At 36.5% G+C, this 21023-nt stretch overlaps 1 protein-coding gene across 1 annotated transcript in view; it reads left to right on the forward strand.

The window, feature by feature from the left end:
* Positions 1 to 21023, forward strand: part of ZFAND3 (zinc finger AN1-type containing 3) — a 137978-nt gene that overhangs the window by 28516 nt on the left and 88439 nt on the right. The window contains exons 2-3 of the mRNA XM_084202814.1: positions 4679 to 4719; positions 6680 to 6706. Of these exons, the coding sequence (XP_084058940.1) occupies positions 4679 to 4719; positions 6680 to 6706 (68 nt within the window). The remainder of the gene's footprint in view (positions 1 to 4678; positions 4720 to 6679; positions 6707 to 21023) is intronic.

A 21023-nucleotide genomic window follows, 5' to 3' on the forward strand; every position in this document is an offset into this window, starting at 1 on the left:
TTAAAGATGGGATGTGGAAGTTATGAAGCACATGACCATCTGCTGGAAAATGGAGGATTCTGTTACCAAAACCTTCATTATTTATTAGGTGTGCCTGTCTAAGTTTCTTGGCAGAAGTTTGTTTTTGGAGACTAAGTATCTAGAGATCAGTCATGTTTTGGTATACTTCTTTTTAACTCTCTTTGACTGCACAAAATTTCTGCATGTGACTTCTTCTTGAATCTTCAGAGTGAGATTGTCTTTTGATTCTGTTTATCCTGGTCAGCTGCTGTGCATCTAACAGTTGTATCTTTTACATTTAGGGCTAGAATTCACTTGCATTCTCTGAACGTGGTTTTGTGTTGGTAGTCATTTACTGGAAGGGAGGAAGGAAAACCAAACTTCCAGTGAAGACAGAATAGAATGTGGATTGATTTGGACAGTCCATTGCAGTGAAATACTGTAAAATGGCAGGGAATAAAAGGAATAATTGATAGGATGGAGCATAAAATTGAGTTTATAAGATCAAGTGCTCTTCTTAGAGCAGATAAAGCCACTTCACACCTTCATAAGAATGTAATGGAAGTACCATATGAAAATGGAATCAGGGAAGCAATCTCTTCAGTTTTCTTAATTAGTTATATATCAATTGTGGTACATGATATGAGTATGTATAGGATTTGAAGTATGTGATTTTTGCTATTTAATACCCATTGCTGGCTCTCAGTTTGCATTATGCACCTTTAACTGGAGATGCAGATATACATCTCTCTGAGGTTGGGACCTTATGGTGGTCTGTGTGCATGTCTGTCTGAATGCTCAAATAGTTCCCTTAGCTGTGACAAGTTGTGGGCACAACAGCACAAGTAAGGGATGATGGTTTGGAGAGCCTCAAATGCACATTTTATTTTGACTCTTACATGCAATTTATTTCCTGCTTAAAGTATAAACATGTTAGAACTTCCAGGATTTCCCATTTCTGTACATTTCTTCTCTTTCAAAATCCCTGTGTCATTGCTGTTGCTTTTATAGCCATGTTGTCGAGGGAGCGGGTTTTTTCCTTTGGTAGCAGAGGCAGTTTTAATACCCTCACTGTTTTCAGACCAAACCCTGCAGAACTGTTGCATGCAATCATTCTGTAGCCTCTGGGCTTGAAGTATCCTCTGCATTTAACTTAGTCTGCCACTTGACCTTCTGAGCCTGCTTCACCTTGTGGTTCCAATCTGCATAATAATTTTGTGTTACACTTGAGTTAAATGGTTTCTTTTTGACAGATGGAAGTACCTCCAAAGAGGGTTTAACTATATATTCTGCCTCAGTGATAATGCCATTCTATTTGACTTGATTTATCTATAAATATGAATGTCTTTCTGAATGCCACCTTAAATTATGTACAAGTGGAGATTATAAATTATCTGTATAAAATGACTTTCTAGGGATATTGTACATATAAAATGTATACTGTGAGTAATTCTGGATGAGGTGCTATGCAGCATGAAGCTGACTTTTTATGAGGGAAATCTAGGAATTACTATAATAGATGCAGTTAGAAACTGTAGTGATTTGATATCTGATTCAGAAGCATATCTTAAGGCAGCTATGTCAGAAGGGTGTAGAAGTGCTGGGTGTCAGCCTAAAGACTTGCAGTCTAAAATATGCCATTCTCATTGCCAGGACTAACTTAGAATTCTAGCTTTGCTGTGCCTTATACACCACTACAGTCGTGATATTGTTATGTGTTCCTAGAAACAGGAATTGTATTGTCATCCATGGCCCTCTTTTTCCTATGAAGTGGAAACAGAAGGCTGTGTTGTGATTAAGACTTTGATAATTCAGAACTTTGAGTGTTTCAAATAAAGTTGTCCTTAGAAATAACAGATATTGCAGATGTACGATATATTTGAGAAGGTTCTTGGGAACAAAGAAATGTCACATTTTTGTGTTCCTCCCTGGCACTGTGAGCTTCTGGTGAATTCTGGAGTTACTGAGAAATAATTAAACCAGTGATGTGGTTAGCACGTGCTCTGCAAGAGAACAGCAATATACAGGTTTGCTCAGTTTTAAGTCTGGTGAGTGAACCCTTGCCTGCTGAAAAGAGGAGATCTTAGCAGTGAGAGGAGTGACTGCAGTATAGCAAAAGGCTGTCAAAACATTTTACTTGACATACAGTGACCTACAGAATTTGATGTACATAAACAGCGTAATGTATTTTCTTTATACATTTTTTGCTCTAGTTAAATATTGCATTTTCATAAAGAAGCTGAGTGTTGATCAGTGCTGTTACTCTGTCTTTGCTGTTTCCTTAGTTCTAGTGTAGTGTTGCTGTGTGTATCTGCTCTCACATAAGTGGCTATATAAAAGAAACTAATAAAAAAACCTCTCAGGGTTTGGGTTCTCATCCTAGTAGCAGCTTCAGACTGACTTGGATGCCTTGAAAAGGCGTATACAAGGATTGAAGGAAAGGTGATCCTTGAAACTGTAACTGTGTTACTTGGCTTACAAGGTCACTCATCCAAGAGTGCTGTCCTTTCAGAAAATTTCATGGGGTTTTGTGTGTTAGATGTACCCGGCAGCCTTTTTTCTCTTTTTCACAGAGCTCTGTTGTGTTTGTGTCTGTGTTTTCCCTTGTTGCTGTGCTGATAAGCAAATATTATATGAGGCTTTGGATTGATATTTAACAGCTGAGATGGTTGATTATACCTCTGAAAACATTTGTCATTGCCCGTTCCAATGTCATCAGTATGAACCAGCTGAACTGTGCCTTTCTTTTTCTTTGCTGCCCCTGGGGTTTAGCAGCTTTTCAGAGAAGGTTCCGCCTGGCATATTGAGCTGCTCCAGAAGGTCTTACCCATAAGCAAGGAGTACTGAACTCTGCAAGGAGTGCAGCACTCTTGATGCTGTAGGTTTAACTCACCATGCTGTTTTAATTGCAGTTCTCTTGAAGATAGATAATCTGTGTAGGCCGTCAACACATTGAATCTTTGGGTATCTACCAATCTGAAGATATTTTTAGATGGCTGCAAATGCTGTTTTGCTTTTCTTTTCTTGGGAATTTACTTTTCTCCTTTGCCCATACTGTTCACATTTAAAACTGGCTTTCATGTGTCTGTGGCTGTTGCTATAGCTGGCAAATGGTTATGTCTCAAATCTCCTGTGATATGTGTTCTTATAGAATTTTTGAGCCTGATGTAAACCAGCTTTCAGATGTACATGAATTGAAAAGCAGCTGTAATGTTTTGGTGTGACTGATACCAAGATATGATTGGCCAGGTCTGGATTTACTTTGTTACTAGAAAGTAATTTAAAATAACCATCTGCAAATTCAGGCAGGGGGAATCTGTAGTTCTGATATGTGTTCATTTGTGATACAATTGCTTTGAAAAAGTTGTCAAATCTTTTTGTCTCAAGGTAACAAGCAGTTTTTTTATAATTTATGTGTTAGATCTCCTCTCAAAATTCCCTTCCTGTTTGGTTGGAGGTAGAAAACAACTGTTTTGGTAGTTTCAGTTGTTTCTTTGTATGTATTTTTCTAGAGAGAAAGGTGCAACTAATTTGGCTAAATTGTACATTCCAGCTGGAGGCTGCCCTGGGGAGGAAGAAAGGTCTTAGGGGCATGGACAGTTTTGGTACAACCTTGCCTGGTAATAGATACTTTCAGACTTGCCCAGGATGGTGTTAATTCCTGTAAATAATGGTAGAGTTGATGCAGGAATGCTGAGCAAATTAAATATTGGGCAGTGTGCACAGAAGCCAGTTCAGTCTTACCTAAAAATAATCCAACACATAGAGAACTTTTGAGAATATTCTCCAGGTTACTTTGTAAAGGAGATGTGATGTTAGAAGAGAACTTCTTGTAAACCTGGGGGAAACATAGTGTATTGCTTTGGGTATTTTCATGGGAGCCCTAGAGAGGTCTTATAACCTTAATTTTTGGGTTTTTTTTTTTTGGTAAGGCTGCTGACTTTCTGAGGTTTAAACACCTGTGGCATAATTGCATATGCACTCTGTAGACATCTGGGAGGCTTAAGATATTGCTGCTGTTTTCCTGCTGTTTTTCTCTCAGCTGAAGGTTGCTGCCCTCAAAGCTGAGCCACCCTTGTGGATCATATGAACTATCCTAGTCCATGTCAGTGCAAAGTCAGCCAGGTTATTTTAAATTACTGCTGAATGCAGCTGAGGGTAGTAATGAACAGCTTGATGTAATAACTAGTTAAACCATTCCATCTAGACTTCCAAGAGCACATTGTCTGTGTCCTTATACGTACAATACTTTAATCTCTCCATGGCTGTATTGTATTCAGGATTTGTCAGGTCTGCAGAGCAGTGGCCAAGGGGAGTCAACTATTCAAATGGAATGTATTGGTGGTTCCTATCTATCATTACAATCACATTGCAATACAAAGATTTGTATGATGAATGCATAACATATACATTGTATGGCAAAGTAAGTTTGTTTTCATATATGAGATAAATGTGTAGAAGTCATATTTTGGAAACTCTTGGAAAGAGATTACCATACAAAGTCTTTTTCTATACTCTTGTTTCTAGTTCAGCCACTTCTAGCCACTTACCTTTGATTCCTAGCCATTTAAGTTCTTTCCTTCTCTGTACCCTTGCTTCATTGCCCCCAAAACTTCCCTGTATTGATTAGAAATATAATGAATTTTTTAGCTCTATTTTTTTTTATTTTTTGCCCCAGGTCCAGCAAGACTATGAATCTCTGTTCCAAATGCTTTGCTGGTAAGTGCAGTAAAAGGTTTTGTGTTTCCCTTAGATTATTGAAACCACATTGTTGGCATCTCCCTTAGGATTTGTGCATGGGTTTCTTTTCCTTCAGTGTGTACATGTAATCAGATTTTCCTCGCTTTAGTGCTTCCTTTATTTGCTAATCAAGAACCTCTTGTGTTAATGTACCTATCAAACTTAGTTCTTGAAGTTTAGGGAGTTTAGGTACATTCTTATACTACAGAGCTCCATTGCCAGCACAGCTTTTGTATGGATGATGTGGTTTCTACAACACATAAGTCTGAATTGTAATTTGGACTTTTGTAGGATTTATTTTGTAATAGCTTCTGATATATAGAATGGATAAAAAAATTAAAAGGAAAAGTTGGTATAGAGCACCTTGTTCCATTTCCTCTAACTTGCAGCGCTTAGATATTAAATCATCCGTAAGTCATCGGTAGGATGTTCTAATTACTTCATATTATTTTCTTACTGTAAGGTCATTGCTATTGTGTAAAATCTTAAGAATTGTTTTTGACCTTTTCCTGTTAGCAGCTTCTAGCTTTGCTCTTCTGAGTTAATTTTTTGGTATTACTTAGTATTTTAAGCTTACTTTTAATTGTAATTAAGGTCCTATCATAGCTCATGATTTTTGACTGCCTTGGGGCAACAGATAAAATTTTTTAAAGTCCAGCTTTTTTTTTTTAACTTTAAAACTTGCTTAGTATTTTTAAAACAACAAAAAAAAAAGAGAATTTTGACTTAGATTTCAGATCTTAGGTTCAGCATCACTTCATTAAACAAACACCTAGGAAATAAAGATTGCTAAAATGTTGTTCAGCAAAATGTATTTCTCTGGCTACTTTCCAAAGGCATGGGTCTCTGGAAATGGTATATTGAAGAAAGTATAAGTCATTTCTTGTACTCATTTCCTACTGACCACAGTCACAGACAAGTCTTTGATTTGACTCAGTAGGACTGTTATGTTCATATTAACACTGTAAGTAACTTGTGTTTGTGTAATCAGCCATGCAGGTGTTCTGATTCTGAGACAACAAAGCAGCCCATCCCTCATTTGCTGAGTTTAGCAGAGTACCCAACATTTCACAGCCAGCAGACCAGGCATTAGGCAGAGCGTTTTTTTGTTTGTTTGTTTGTTTGGGGTTTTTTTTGGTTGGTTTTTTTTTTGGTTTTTTTTTGTTTTACTGGTTTGGATTTTTCTTTGTTTGTTTGTAATTTTGTTTCTTTTTAAAGAAAAGAAAAGTTCTTGCCTTCTATTCTGCAATTTTTCTGAAATGCCATTACCTCTGATAAAGTTAATTTTTCTCTGCTGTAAAATTTTAAGATGAGACTTTGTGTGATTGGCGGGGTGGGGGTGGGAGAGCTTATGTTTTTAAATTTTCAAGATGTTCCTTAGAGCCTGTTTATTTTAATGACATAAGTCTTTGTAATAGTTTTAGTAACTTAAAGAGCTGCTAGTGGTTGGAATAAAGGTACTGTAGAAAGTACTGTGGAAAAAGACAAGTTTATCTTATTTAGATCTTAACTACGGTTCCTTCAACAAGTAGTATTAAAACTACTCCAACTCTGTTGGAGTCATAACTCAAAACCTCTGAGTGTCATAATCTCAACATAGAAGTGGTTTTCTGTTTTTTTCTTTTTATTCCCCTGATGTTACTGAAATATTTTTAGCATATTTTCTATACTGGATTTCTAGCTACATAGATAGAGATATAGAAATATATGTACTCCTGTTTCTGTAAATTGAACCACCACAGGTAGCAAGATTTTAGCCAAGTAAGTTGTTGAAAGATGTTTTTCAATGTTTCAGGCACTCCAGAGAAGGGATGTGAAAACTAGTTCCTCTTTTTTCTCTTTTAAAATGGCAGGTTTTTTATTCAAATGTGTTGAAGCAGAGGGAAAATTTCAAAAGACTATTTCTCTTGACCATCATTTCCTTTTTCTTTTATTTCAGAAAAAAGAAATCCACACAATGAAAAAGGTTAGTAACTCTTTAAATTACTTTTTAATTAATTTTTTTCCTAGATGGAAGAATCCAGTCTTCCTTTTTAAAAAAAAATTGAGACACACACTGCAGAAAATACCCTTACATTTGTGTAAGCATTCCTTTCTTACATATATCAGGGGAGAAGGGCAACAAGTCCTCAAGGGATGAAACAAGTGTCTCACCAGGATAAAAAAGGGATGAAAGCATAGTATGATTTATTCATGAAACCTCCCTATTTTAGCAGGTTTTTCAGACTTTCTGAACTATCAACAAGTTTGTAAATACATGATCATGAAGTCTTTTTTGCTTCTGCATTTCCTGGCTTCCCCATAGTTCTGGTTCTGCCAAGACAGGGTTATTTTGTGCAGGTTACACAAGGTTATTCTGTACCATGTCACCTCACTGCCAGGGTTGGGGGAAAGGGACACTACTTCAGGGAGAAGGGGTTGCCTTCCAGTCAAAAAAGTCTTGTAGAGAAAGTGGTTGGGTAACACCAGTTCTGAGCATTTTGCATGTGAACCATTGTCCTCTCTCTGGTACATTTCTGTTACTAATATTGTTGCTGTTAATGTTCCTTTTCTTATCTCATTGCTGTTTCCAGTAAATTGTTGTTATCTCAGCCTGAGATCTTTACCTTTGTGCCTCCGATTCTCCTCTCCAACCTGCCACTAGAGGAGGGAGAATTGAGGGAGCAGCTTGTGGTTTGGAGTTTCAGTGGGACACTAAATTTGGGAATACCATTCCTAAACAATGAAACCTATCCCTTGGGGAAAAAAATTATCAAGTTTTACATAAATCAGATTAATCAGCCCAGAACTGGAGCAAAGGGTAATGTCAGTTTGCCTAATTGTTTGACCAAGTGCTTCTGCTTTCTAAATTTATTATCAAAATAAATTTACTGAATTTTCACCCACATTTGTCCAAAGATGAGACAAACTGCAAAATCAACCACATAATATGGCAGGGAGACTGACATTCCTTGTTCTGACTATCTTTTTACTTTTTTCTTACATTAAATGTGGGAATAGTGCTCACTAGTTATTACAGAGATAAGTTGTTGGCAAGAAATGATAAGTATATGGCAAGAATGAGTTGCATACTGCACAGATACATGCAGCCTTTTGTCTGTAACTGCCCAGTGTTTTCATCTAGATCCAGGAAGTTCACTAAGCTCTTCTGTACAACCACAAAATTGCTGTCCATTTGCCACAGACTAGTTCTTAGCTTGCAGATATGGGTTGATAAAAACTGCAGAAGAGCTTGAAGTTAGCTACCCTCTTCAGCTGTCTTTGCCTCCTCTTCACACCATCTGCTTGTTCCCATAAGGAACACCTGACTTGCTTTACTTAAACCCTGTAGAAGCAACAGACTCTAAAATGTTCAAGAGCTTCTCTGAAATAATTTCAAGTTAATTGTACTTCTGCAAAGTACTTCACAACATTCTGTCTCCAATTCAGTGCTGACCATGTGTTATCAATGCCTCAGAGTCTCCAGATACAGAACAAGTGTAGCCCTACATATTGAAGTGCTTCAAATAAATGTGCTCTTTAGATGGTGAAGACATAGTTGTTTCAGATTTCCCATGCATCTAGAATACAAATGCAGTAAAGTGGTGTGGGTTTCAGAGGTTGTTTTGGTGTTTATTTTTTTGGTCAGAATATAGGCTGGTGAGTAAAAAAATGTAAATTATGACCAGAGTATCTCCCTTAATGACACCACATTTTTCAAGAGTGCTGCAGCATTTCTTCTTTCAATATGGTAAACTAAGAATTCTGAGTGATTAAATTTAGGACAGTGATGAGTTAAAATTTTCAAAAGTACTCTTTATTAACTTATCTTTGCTCCCATTAGGTTTATGGATGTTCTAGTATCAGCTTCAGGTAGGGACATTGTTTGAGTACCTTTTGAAATGCCACTTGATAAAGTAGAATCTTTCAGGCAGGAATTCTGCATTCATGGAAACAGCACCTGGTACCTCAAGAATTCAATTTTAATTGGAACCTCTGGGAACAGTCACTGAATGAACTATTACAGAGTAAAGACAAAAATTTAAATAGAGAAAATTATAAGACTGCACTTTCTACTTACAGCACCCCCCAAAAATGCAGTCTGTCTTTAATCCATTTGATTGTGAGCCTGGAAGGCTCAATTTCTGTTATGTTCTATCAGCAACAGAAAAAGAGGTACAGGAAACAGATTTCAGCTTTTTCAGTAGTGTACAAAGCTAAAGGTAAGTGCAGCACTGGATGGTTTGATGGAGAGATGCAATTGCAAAACTGGAAGAAGGTAAAATATGGTTAGAGTATTCATGGATTTGTGAATTGAAATCATAGGCATTCTGTCTGAACGTGTAATTGAAACTTCTAGAGGTGGGTATCTATCCTTAATCCAGCTGTGCAATGTTTATATTCATGTTGTGCAAAGTACTAGATCAGCGTCTCTGGAATTGAAAAAATAACTCAGCCATATAACCAAGAATTGTCTGAGTTTTAGGGGCTTCAGCTCATAGTTTGGTCTTATTTTTAGGTTGAAGTAAAACATGTTTTTTTAATTACTGGATTCTTGATGAGTTAAAAATTAGACATTTTTAATCTTTATTATAGTAGCAGAAAGTCAGTATTGCTAGGACCACATCTGTATTTTCAATACGTATGCTTAACTCTATGCTAGGTTATTATGAACGTTTGAAACTTTGATAGTATTTTTTATGTTCCTGAATTGAAAAGATCTAATAAGGAGTGAAAAAGAACAATAAGCATTAATATGTACTACGTATCATCTGAATCTAGAAGTGTCAGATTATTCACCTATTGCCTGAACTCAGGTATCTGACTATAGAGTTACTTCATATTTTTGCATATCTTAACCTTCCTCCTTTGTGGAGCAGATCTTTATTTTGTCATGCTTAAATCACATGTCGTTTCTGGAGCTTACAAAATTGGCAGGTTTTTGTGTCTCAGTCTTATTGAATAGTACAATTTCCTTTTCTCTCAGTTTTTGTAAATCTTGGGAACTCTTTAGAACTTGTCTGTTATTGCTGCCACGTCTGGCAGTAATGACTCCTATTGTAGGCATGAGCTGGCAAAAATCAGCCTTCCTGCCTAAATAGATTTTGCGGTTAATTAACTGCTGGTTTGATTCTTAGTCAAGCTTTCAGCTTGCTTACTGGAAATCTTTTCAGCAGGTGCATCTTGCATGTTGCAAGTTCAAATTATGCTTTTTGTGCTGTACCCTATTGTATGGTAATTACTAAATTCTGCTTCATTCAGCATTGCGTTCATAGTTTTCAGTCCTAAATGAATGATACAAATCTATTATGTTTGTATTTTTCATACATTTAATTTCTGTTGTGAATCCACAAGTTTTAGTACTTTGTTAGAAAAGCAGCAAGAAGTGTTTCCAGAAATTTGAAAACATCACTAAGAGCTAGTTTTCTTTACCACTACATAAGACATTTCTTTTTTCAATATGGTATTCCCTTTGTTGGCTCCTAATAGAAGCCAGTACCTCAATATGTTGCTTCATTAGGTTAGCATTTGCTGCGGTATTCACATCTTTGTGTTTTAAAGTACTTGGACTGCTTGCTACAACAAATGGCCCTCGCTGACTAGAGTTTGAAAGTAGTCAAGCTTCATCTTTAACTTCTGTTACTTCTGTTACACAGTCAAGCTTGCAGCTAAATATTTCTTTGGAAAAATTGTATAGCTGTTACAGTGGCAACAAAAATGTTTCGTATTTCTAGAGCACCTTCTAGTAAAGAATGTAACATTTTGGATATAACCATAGATATTGTTTGGCATACGTTCAATTTCTGTTACTCTGTACCCAAAGAATTTCTAAATGGGTAAACCTGGTAGGAAAAAAAGATGTCTTAGCATAATTTGTAAGCTTGAAATGTGAGATGTGTGCTGAGCTTGAAAAAGAGAGTCACCATGAAATGGAATTAAGAAAAAAATTGTATAAACTGCTTCAGTTATTTATACTCTTGATTCACACTGCTGACCCCAGTCATTCCTTTTACTCTCTTAGTATGCATTAGTCTTTGGCTTTAAAAAAATTTTAAAATCTGAGTAGTAGCTCTGTTTGGATTGTTAAAACAGGGCAATATTTTGTGGAAAGGGAAGGGATTTTTTAGTTGACTCCTTTTAACCCTAACCTTTCTTAAAGGTTTAGAGGGGAAATACAAATCAGGAGAAAATTTAAATACGGTTGTGTAATCTAAGCGTAGGACTAATCATTTTACATTTGTCAAAAGTAAACATCAACCAAATCATCTAGCATATTTATACAGTACCTTCCTAGATTTCAGTATATACAGGAGTATTAGAAATTTGGAAGATAGGGATACCTGAAGCTTTTTAGCCTTGCTGGAGTTAAAATAGAGATCACATATTGAGTGAAGTTAGTAAAACATTACTTGAGGTGTCCATATCTACGTTGTCATGGCATGGAAGCTGCAGAGTAGAGTGCTCCTGTGTTGCTTTGTGCCAATACTGATATGATTTGGCTGTGCATTGTATAAAAAGATGTGGAAGACACTGAGGGGAAGGCACAACCCTCACCTTCCCGGGACCTGGCTGTGTGGTGGCATTGTGTACACAGCAGTGCAATGAAGGGTGTCAGCAGGGCCAATGGCTCAGCTGCTGGTTTTGTGCGCTCAATTATTTTGTCCCTTTTCATCCTCCTTTAAATTCCCCTGGATGAAATAGTGGGAAGGGGCAAGCACTGATGGAGGACAGACCTATGAAGTTTCTGTGCAATTGTTTGTGGAAGAAAGAATTTCTTTCACAACTGTCACTCAAATGTTGTGTATTGAGGTATAACAGGTTCTTCTTTTTCTCTTTCTTCTTTATGGCTTCTTTAAGTTAATGGAGCATTATCCTGTCACATAAGGGTCTTTTAACCAACAAAGTGTAATAAAATTGAATGCCTTTTAATTAATAACTATTATTATTTTAGAGTCAATCAATCCTAACAGCAAACTACCCTGTAGGACATTAGTGGCTGTTGGATTGCATCTTGCAAAATTCAATCTAGTAGACTGGCGCTCATTTGTTAAAAATATAAATTACTCTCACACAAAAATATGACCTTTTCTCAGTACTGGCTACTTGAAAAGACTGTGAAAGAGTCTTAACATCAATGATGTTTTCCATGTATTTTCTTTTTCTTATCTCAGGGGATTTCCAGTTCCACTGTACAGATTGATCTACAAGCAAAGAAAAGCGCTCAAGCCCTTTTATTTCTCAGACTTACATTATTTTTAATTTTTCATAGCTTTGTTTTCTAGTATTTTTTTTTAATGGTAAAGCCAGTTTCTTTCTCTTTTCTTAATATCTTGTTCCCCTTCTAACTTGTAACCTTTCCAAATGACTCGTTGAAGCACCGGCTGTAATTTAGTCTCTTGTGTATAGGTTCTGTGTTGATGTAAAAGAAATGTTTAGAAATACAACTTAATTGCCATGATGTTTGCACTTTGCCAGCATGAAAGTGGAGTTACCTATTGAGGATGTGCAACCCACGGGTTTAATTTATTTAACTTTTTTATGACTCCATTCCCTTATAAATGTGTGCATAAGATAGAAGAAGAAATGTTATTCTTTTTTTTCTAATTTAGCAATTTGTTTGATTTATGGAAAAGTCTGTGCTCTGTTTTGTGTATTTGCTCATTTGGAACCCTTCTATAGTTTATAAAGACACTAGTGATTTGTTCCTTAGCCTCCCTGTGGAGTTTGTTCCATATTACAATCTAATTCCATGTCCGTGTCGTGCACTCCTGAGCTGTTAATTTGTACATTTCGATGCAGTTTGTTTCATCATGTTTTTGTAATCCAAACTGAATCTAACGAGCTGTGTGCTTTGGGGACCCAGCCTTGCCTTGCCAATTAGAACAAGTGGTTACTGAGCGAGAGCATGTTTTAAATAAAACATGGCACCTCTGAGTGGGACCAGCAGCCTTCAGGGAATAAAAAGAGGATATTTAACTCTTTCTGCCTGAGAAGAGAGGGCAATATCAGAGTACGCGTTTTAGAAACATTCAACTCATTCCTTTAAAAAGTATTACATAGATTCATGGTTTGTCTTTTAAATAAAATGTAGTTTGCTATTGGAGATGTTAGGCACTACTGCCTGAGGAGTATTTAGAAATTCATAAGGATATCTGTTGAGCTGACTGCATGTTTTCTAGGATTCTGATTGTTAATGCCACATCAAAATTGTACAGGACTAGCAGCTACCTTTTTCTTTTCCCTTGTACTGCCACACAAGAGACTGAGAAAGAGCAGGAGGAATAACAGATGGTGAAAGAGCTGATTTCAGAAGGTATTTTACAAGGGAAGGAGTCTAGAGACACCATTTATTTTATTAGAGTGCTAAGGTTATGTGCTAGGTGTACCATTTTGAGGTAGCTGGGAAGATGTGTGATTATGATCAATATTTGTGATCATTGAAGAAATTATCCAGCTTCTACTGATCTTCAAACTGACTAAACCTCCTAGTGAATTCAAGCAAGACACAACAGTCATTTAGGAAGCTAACTCTACTTTGCAATTCTTTCTTGGATTCCACCCCCAGCATTTCCTTTCCTCTGTCATTACTATTAACTTGTACATCTACATGCTTGAGCATCTCCAAATGGAAGTAGTTACTGTCCAACAGAAACTCTTAGCTAAGAACAGTGGGAAAGAATTTTGGTGAACAGTCATGGCACCTAACTCAGACAGCATTTCAACAGTCCTTGCATACACAAGCAGGGTAAGACCAAGAACGACCTCCCTTGTGAAGACCTTTTTGTTGAGCAGCAGCTGTAAGGGAAGTACAGCTGTTTGCTAAGGGATTGAAGCTGTTAGGGAAAGCAGGTGTATGGGACAAATGTGATCTGGATAATAGAACGAAATGTAACTGATGACTTTTCAGTTCTTTAGCCATTTCATATGAAAGAAATGTGATCTAGCACTTAGACAGCTAGCTAGGATCCTGACTTGATTTCCTTTTCACAGTCAATGAGGATTTCTTTGTAATACTAGTCAAGTTGGGGTTTTTTTGTCTTGCACTTCTGTTCCTCATTAGTTACTGAGAGATGGTACTATTTTTCTGCTGATCTTGGACATCCTGATTTTGGACTTGCCTTTCATGCCCTTGAGAAATGTATGCAGATAGGAACCTTTTGTTCCTTTATTTTGTCTTAGCCTTTAGCAGTCTTAGGCAAAATTTTGGAATTTCAGTTCTTTTCTCTATGTGTCTTTTCTGCAGTTGAATTTCTGTTCTTCATCTTCTTGACACTTTTACCTTGAGTCCAGTTTGTTTCTCTCTTAATTTAAAGGAAATTATACTGCGCTGGTACAATCAATGCATACCATTTCTTTTACATGCCAATTGTTGTTTATTCATACCAGTCTTCTTATATGTATTGCAAAACGTTCTCACAAAGTTAGTCACCAGAGGGCAAAATGCTCATGCAGATTTAGTCAATACAACTATAATTTCCTGCCTTTTTAAAAAAAGCCCAACAGTCTATGAATGAGTTTCCATGTAGTATTAATTAAATGAGAAGTTTAATGACTGTTGTCTTCAGAGATAAAGAAGTTATTATTTTACACTGAATGAGATGGAATTTTTAAAAAGTAAAATTTAAACTGTTGGACTAATTGGGGGAAAAATACCCCTTTAGATAATCCTTTTCCTTGTTACTAGATTAAATAACCTTTACTAAGTAAGTGATAAAATATCACTTAACTGTTAGTCAGGGAGAAAAAGGTAGTTTAAACCAGTTTTTAGCAGGAATGTCTTTATCCTTACTTTTAAGTAGATGACTCTCTATTATGGGGGCAGGTAGGGGTGTGTGTGTGTTTGTGTGTGTTTGTGTGTGTGTGTGTAATCCTATGTTGAAGATACAGATAAGGCCTTTCTTGAAAAGTCATCTGAAATAACTGCATCTCTGGTAGTTCAGCCTGTAAAATGTTGTTCCTTTCCTTTGCAGAAAGCATAGGATGTTGACTGAATCTGGCACTGAAGATTAAGGAAATTATGAGACAGGTTATAGTGCTATAATAATTAAGCCAATCTGTGTGTATGTATTGTAACTGTCTTTTAATTATGGTAAAAGGATCAGAGTACAGGAAAGCACAAGATTACTGGCCTAATCTCCTGGTTTAAATCACAAGTCATTAAATATCATCTAGGTAAGCTCTGTTTGCTGAAAATTTCTCCTTTAAACAGCTACTCTGTCTTGATGTGAGGATGCTTGGGGTTCTGAATGCACCATGGTCAGTAAGATTTCTTATTAATAGGCCCCCTTACTATTAAGTAATATTAAGGTATGTCTTCTTAATTGCAACATTATAGGAATGACATTTGCACATTGAGCTGAATAGAGAATAATTATTTTCTTTAGAGAATTTCTTTAAAGAACTCATTAGCCCCCTAGTGCTTCAAGAAAATAAGTAATTTACTATCTTGACATTTGTGTGAGTCAGAGGTGGTGATATTCTTGTTCACTGTACGTAGATAAGAATCTAAAGCACATATGCTCAACATCCAAAGATATTTGGTATCAACTTTGAGAAGCCTTGTAACTGCAGTTCTTTCTTAATCTCCTTCTCCCAAGACATAAAATTTTTGATGCTTTAAGTATTAAAAATACATAACTCCATAACTCTGTGGAACTGCAAAGGTATTTAATGCTTCTCTTGGTGAACTTAGGAATAACTTTGAACATCCTGAAAATAAATACAACAAATACATTACAAAAGTCTTCTAAATTCTGTAGCAGAGAAAGTAGGTAGAATTTAGTTATCTTTGATTTTTCTTTGGAATGGTCCTTGGGGTTAAAACAAAATTAAGAGCAGAAAGGAGCTCAGCTTTGCTTTGCTTTCTGTAAAATTCCAATAGGACATTTTGAATGTCCTTCATTCTATCCAGTAAGGAAGTTAAGGGTCCTCTAAAAGAGAAGCTTTGTGACTTGCATGCATTATGAAACTAATTTAAAATTAAATAAAGAGGTCAGATCACAAGTGTAAAAAATGGATTAGATCAGGCACTTCTTTATTTCAGACTGCTTGACTTTTTCAAGCTCAGTGTAGGATTTTGCTATCCTGCCATGCCACCCCTAATCTTCTGGTATAAATAAATGCGGTTATGTGAAATTATTAACTGTTACTGGGCCAAAGTATTTGGAAACCATGAATCAGGAGTGTTGATTCTGAGCTGGGTTGCAGTCAGGTTAGGCACAAATGCTCTGTCATGGTTGATCAGAAGTGCTGAAGCTGAACGAACAACCTCATTGTGGTCTTCTATAGAGTCCATCTTCTGAGATTGCTCTTTTCTTGCTTCAACAAAAGCAGCTCTAGTAATAGTCTTCAGACCATAATGCAAGATTTTTTTCTCTCACCTATGCATTAAGGCTTCTGATCAGACTAATGTGGAAGGAGGCTCTGATTTGTATGTTTTTAACTACTAATGTTACCCACATCCTAGCTGTTCATTACTTGAACAAGCGAACAAATGAATTTCATGATGTGCAAGGTTAATGATCCAGTGCATAAAGAAGAACCTTGGAGCTTTCTAAACATTTATTTTGTATTTATGTGCATTTATCTGCATCAATAGTTTAGCAACCTTGATAGCATTTTTATTAGGTTTCAGCTCCTAAATAACTGGAGCTTTTATATTTTGAGATTGGGGCATTTCTGTCCAGCTCTGTGAAAAAGGTCCCATATTAGTGGAGAGCAAATTATGAGCAGACCGTGGATGTCTTGGGAAGTTGGTAAGCATTAGAAATGACCAAAAGTACACGTTTACATCTCAAATGATTGCTCAAACTTGACATGGTATTCACTAGAAGTTGTTTGTGGTGAGCTCAATCAGCAATAAAAGACTCATTTCTTTTTTGGTAATTCCGTAAGTTACAGGCTTTGCTCTTTTAAAAAAAGACACTGGAATTTGGTCTTCTGTCTTGTGTTTTGCTTCACAATAGGAAAAAAACCCCTAAAACTTTAAACACTTTAGAGGGTGTTTCTGGAGGTAAATACCAGTCTGGCTCATTTCCAGGCTGAGAAGGAAATACACTGTGCTATTTACCTTTGTGTTCTAGCAATGTTTAGTATGGCATTACTGGTCTTCATAGACAAGCTTTCATTCTCCTCTGTTGACATGTCTTGCCCTGCAATATGTGAAGAAATAGAAAGTTGATCCCAGTGTAGGTGAATGCAGTCTTTCACCATGACATTATCTGTGTCACAGCAAAGTCAGTGCTTAGCTTCAACTTCTCAGCAGAACTGCCATCTGCTGAGACACTTTGAGCAGCAATTTGAAAGCTAGAGTTTGACAATGCTGGCTTCTTTTTTTCCTAGAAACTCAGTAATATCTAGAGAAAATTGTGGTAGGTGTAAATAATCCTAAAGATGCAAATGCATATAATGAATGTTGACATCTACTCAATTGACGCAGATAAGTTAATGTTTAGAAATTGCATTATTCTTCATTCTGCACTGCTTCTGTTAGTGTCCATAATTATGATTTCAAAAGAGTTAAAATTATTGTATAACTGGAAACTTTTGACTGTAAAGGTTTAATGTAAGATAGACATAGCAGTGACTTGTTTTGATAATCAGCACATGAAAATCATAGCTGATATGTGGCTGCAGTTAGTGTTCCAGTATGAATATTTTCTTTTTTTTTCTAAATGAGCTCTTAAATCTGTGCACAACTGAATTGTAAAAAAGAGTATGTCTGTGTCCAAAATCAAGATGGCTGGTGATATTCTCCAAATCAGTGTATCTGTGAGCTGTGGGTAGCAGTAAGTCTCCAGTGCATTTCAGTCCTTTTTCTTTTTCCCTTCTTTTTTTTTTTTTTTTCCTTTATCTTTCTTTGACTGGGTCCTGGTGTGCTCTAGCTGAGGAAGAATATATAGGAATATTCATCTAATAGATTTAGAAATGCAGAGTGCTGAAAGTTTTTGTAATAGAACCAGTTTTTCTTGGTAGTAACTAAATGAGCTTTTCTTCATGTAAAGGTCAGGTTTCATGTATTTGTTCTCAGTTGAGGGTTTTTTTTTTTGACAGAAAGAAAGCTATTTTGCACTTGATTTATAAGATATTTATTGTGAGTTAGTACTGCATGAACATCTGACATTGTGAGCAGCACTGTGTACTGCTGACCATGCCTTGGTGAAAGGAATTTTAAGATACTTACTGTGGTCTTTTCTGCAGGTACTGCAGCAGAGTAGAGAATTCCATTTACAGGAGAGCAGGAGTAATTATTTTAACTTGAAGCTGTTTTCTCTTTCATAGAGCAAGCTGCAGTAACTCCCTGCAGATGGAACGGTCAGTTGTGACTCCATCCACGCACCTGGGCCTGAGAAATTAATTGTGCCTTAACTTACAAGGAAGGGAAACTCATGGCTCATTCCCTTCAGACTTCTGCAGATGATGTTGTCTATAGGACTTGAGAGTGTATGTTTATTTAGGACACTTCAGAAAATAATCAAAGTCCTAAACCTTGTGTTCTCTTATGGCAGCTTGTTCTTTACTTAGACTCAGCAAGGTGTTCAAATAAGCGTCTAGCTACTTTCTATTAAAAAAAAAGCTAGGCAGATAATTGTGTTGATGTGATGACACATAATTTATAAAAATTCAAGTTGAAGATGATTTTTGTGAAATTTTTACTAACATTTTATTATCATAAAACCAGTTTTTACTGTAGTAGTGCCTCTAAATAAATACAAAGCATTTGAGATAAGTTCTTATTCAACTAAGTAATCAATTTTAAGTTCCTGTGTTTATGAACCTTCGATGAAATTCCAGTTTGATGTATTCCTAAACCATGAATAGACAAATGAACTAGAAAACAGTAAGTGTCCAACAAACAGGACAAATAGTAAGCTTAATTATTTTGTGTGTGTAGGTAGTTTTTTAATTAACAAAAAGAAGTTCTAAATTTCATTATTAAATATTAACAGTGACTAAGAACCAGTCTTTAAACATGTTCACCAAATAATAAAACATTTTAGTTAAAATGCATCCTTGTGAACCACGATTAGAATCACATTTTTAAGTTTAAAATCTGAAAACTCTTTCTAGAGCTACCAGGTTCAACCTGTTTCTTCCATTTTTTTTTCTTAGTGAAACTCAAAGGAATTCAGGCCCTGAAAATTGAGCAAAATCATGTTACAGTGAGATTGTATTCTTGAGCAGGTGGAGAAATCCCATGTTCTGGTGTGTGTTCTTCAGGTTTGAGGCTGAGAAACTGTAGAACCTGTGTAAGCAACTAACTTCAAGGGTTGAGATGTTTGCTGGTTTCTCCCCAGCTGTCCTTTTTGCTTAGCCAAAAGGAGCTTTGGCTTCTAGACTCTTAGTGGAAGGCCTTTAGCTTACCCTATATCTGGGCCACCTTCTTCTCTCTCTGGTTCCCTGTTCTCTGAAGGACTCAGGGCTGGGTGGGTGGAGAAGTTAAAGGGACATGGTATTTACTGTGTCTAAAACAGACTTTTTTTTCTCCCCTCCCTTGTGTTAGAAAATTCTTCCTTCCTTTTATGTTCTGCCTTATATTGCATTCAGCAAGGTGTACTGCATTCTAGTTAGGACACGAGCACCTTTACAATACACTTCTCTGTAACTGGGTTATTGAAGAGAAAGTTTCCTGAGTTTGAGTGTACTTGCAGGTTCCAGTTGGTTGGATGAAACTAGTAGCAAATTATTCTTGTTGCTTTTCTGTGCTGTTCTGGCTCTCTAGGTGCACAGCTTTCTTCACTAGAACATGTCTATAGTAGTATTTAGTATCACTTATTAAATAGAATATGGACTTGCATTTCATGGTTAACTGCAACTCATTTTCTGCCCTTTGCTCAAGGGAAAGCAAGTAGGAGGCTTCCTGCCTCTTTCCCCAGTTATACTGCTGATCAGGGAAACAGAGACTATAAAAGTTAGTTTCTCTTTCCACTATTTAAGTTTGTGCAGCAAGGTATTAACAATTTTTCGGTTGTGCCTGGCCTATTAGCCGGAATATACAGTGGTACAAGAATGAATTTGTTGAAAATTTTATGCCTCCATGACCTATTGAAGAATGGTATCCTTCTGCAGTGTTATTAAGTAATTTTTCTTCTCCTCTTAAATTAATGTTGACGTTCTGTTACTGGATTTGTTCTTGTCTTCAGATGGGAACATAATGGAAAAAAATTGTATTGCTGGTACATTAAAATTAGTTGTTTAAATACTTTCCTTGAAGTAGAATTCAACTAGAAGGCTTATAATGTAAAGTCAGTGTGTGATTTAGTTTTGCTTTCATGTATGGAGAAGTGCTTGTGGAGCATTCAAAGCATCAGGGGAAGGCAGAAGAGAAGGATGAGTGGAAACCATAGCGAGGAAAGGGCGAATTCCTGAGGAAGAGGAGATAGTCTTATCCATCTGTGTCAGTAGCCCAAGGGAAAACAGCTCTTCGGAGTTCTGCCTTGAGTGAGCATGATAATGCCTCTGTATGGAGAGGTGGGAAAGCTGTTTGATATTAAATGCCAATCATGGTGGTTGGGTTTGGTTTTGTTTGCTTTGAACAGAGGCTTTTTACAAAACTGGGTGCAGACTTGGAACTGGCATTTTGCAAATGCTTTCACTATAGATTTTTGCTCTGATTCAGCTCAGGGCAGTCTTAACTAGAAGTTATTGATAAGGGATTTCTGTTTGCCTATGGAAGATAAACAGGCTTTATAATTCTGTTTCTATTGAATACTTTGTAAAAATTTCAGAATACTTGAGGTGAAGCATTTGCTTTTAACTTTAGCAAAGAGTTAGATCTGTATAGATGGAGCTGTAGTGCTCAGCATAACCAATTAGAGGTTCATGATGTGGAAAGAAATTATTTGTTTTGCTTATAAGATAATTTAATCCTACTTGAAGGCTTACAGCCCTGAGACAAAGCTTAGGTATAAATGTAGGTGAGTTGGCATTTGACAAGGGGCGGAGCAGAGACTCCTGCCAATGGGAATGATGTGTACAAGAGAACCACTCAACAGTTTTACAGCAACAGAAAAGGTGAATGGAAGACAATTTAGCAGTTACCAGCCCTAGACAGAAGCACTCAGTTTTTTGTTAGTTTTTAAGTTGGGCATTTCAGAATTACTGCATTCCATAGGCATGTGGGGATTTACTCATACTATTTTGTATTTGTTTTGGGCTTTTTGTCCTAGTGGGATGGCCAGCACACGGCAGCTGAGGAAAAAGAAAATAATCTTCAGTTTGTTCTGCAGGATAATGGTGGTTTTCCAGGAGCTTTTCTAGTGTCCTGTCATCTGCTTTCTCTTCTTGTAGAATAACAATGGAAT

The sequence above is a fragment of the Fringilla coelebs genome (genome assembly GCF_963513975.1).
Source record: "Fringilla coelebs genome assembly, chromosome: 3".
NCBI lineage: Eukaryota > Metazoa > Chordata > Aves > Passeriformes > Fringillidae > Fringilla > Fringilla coelebs.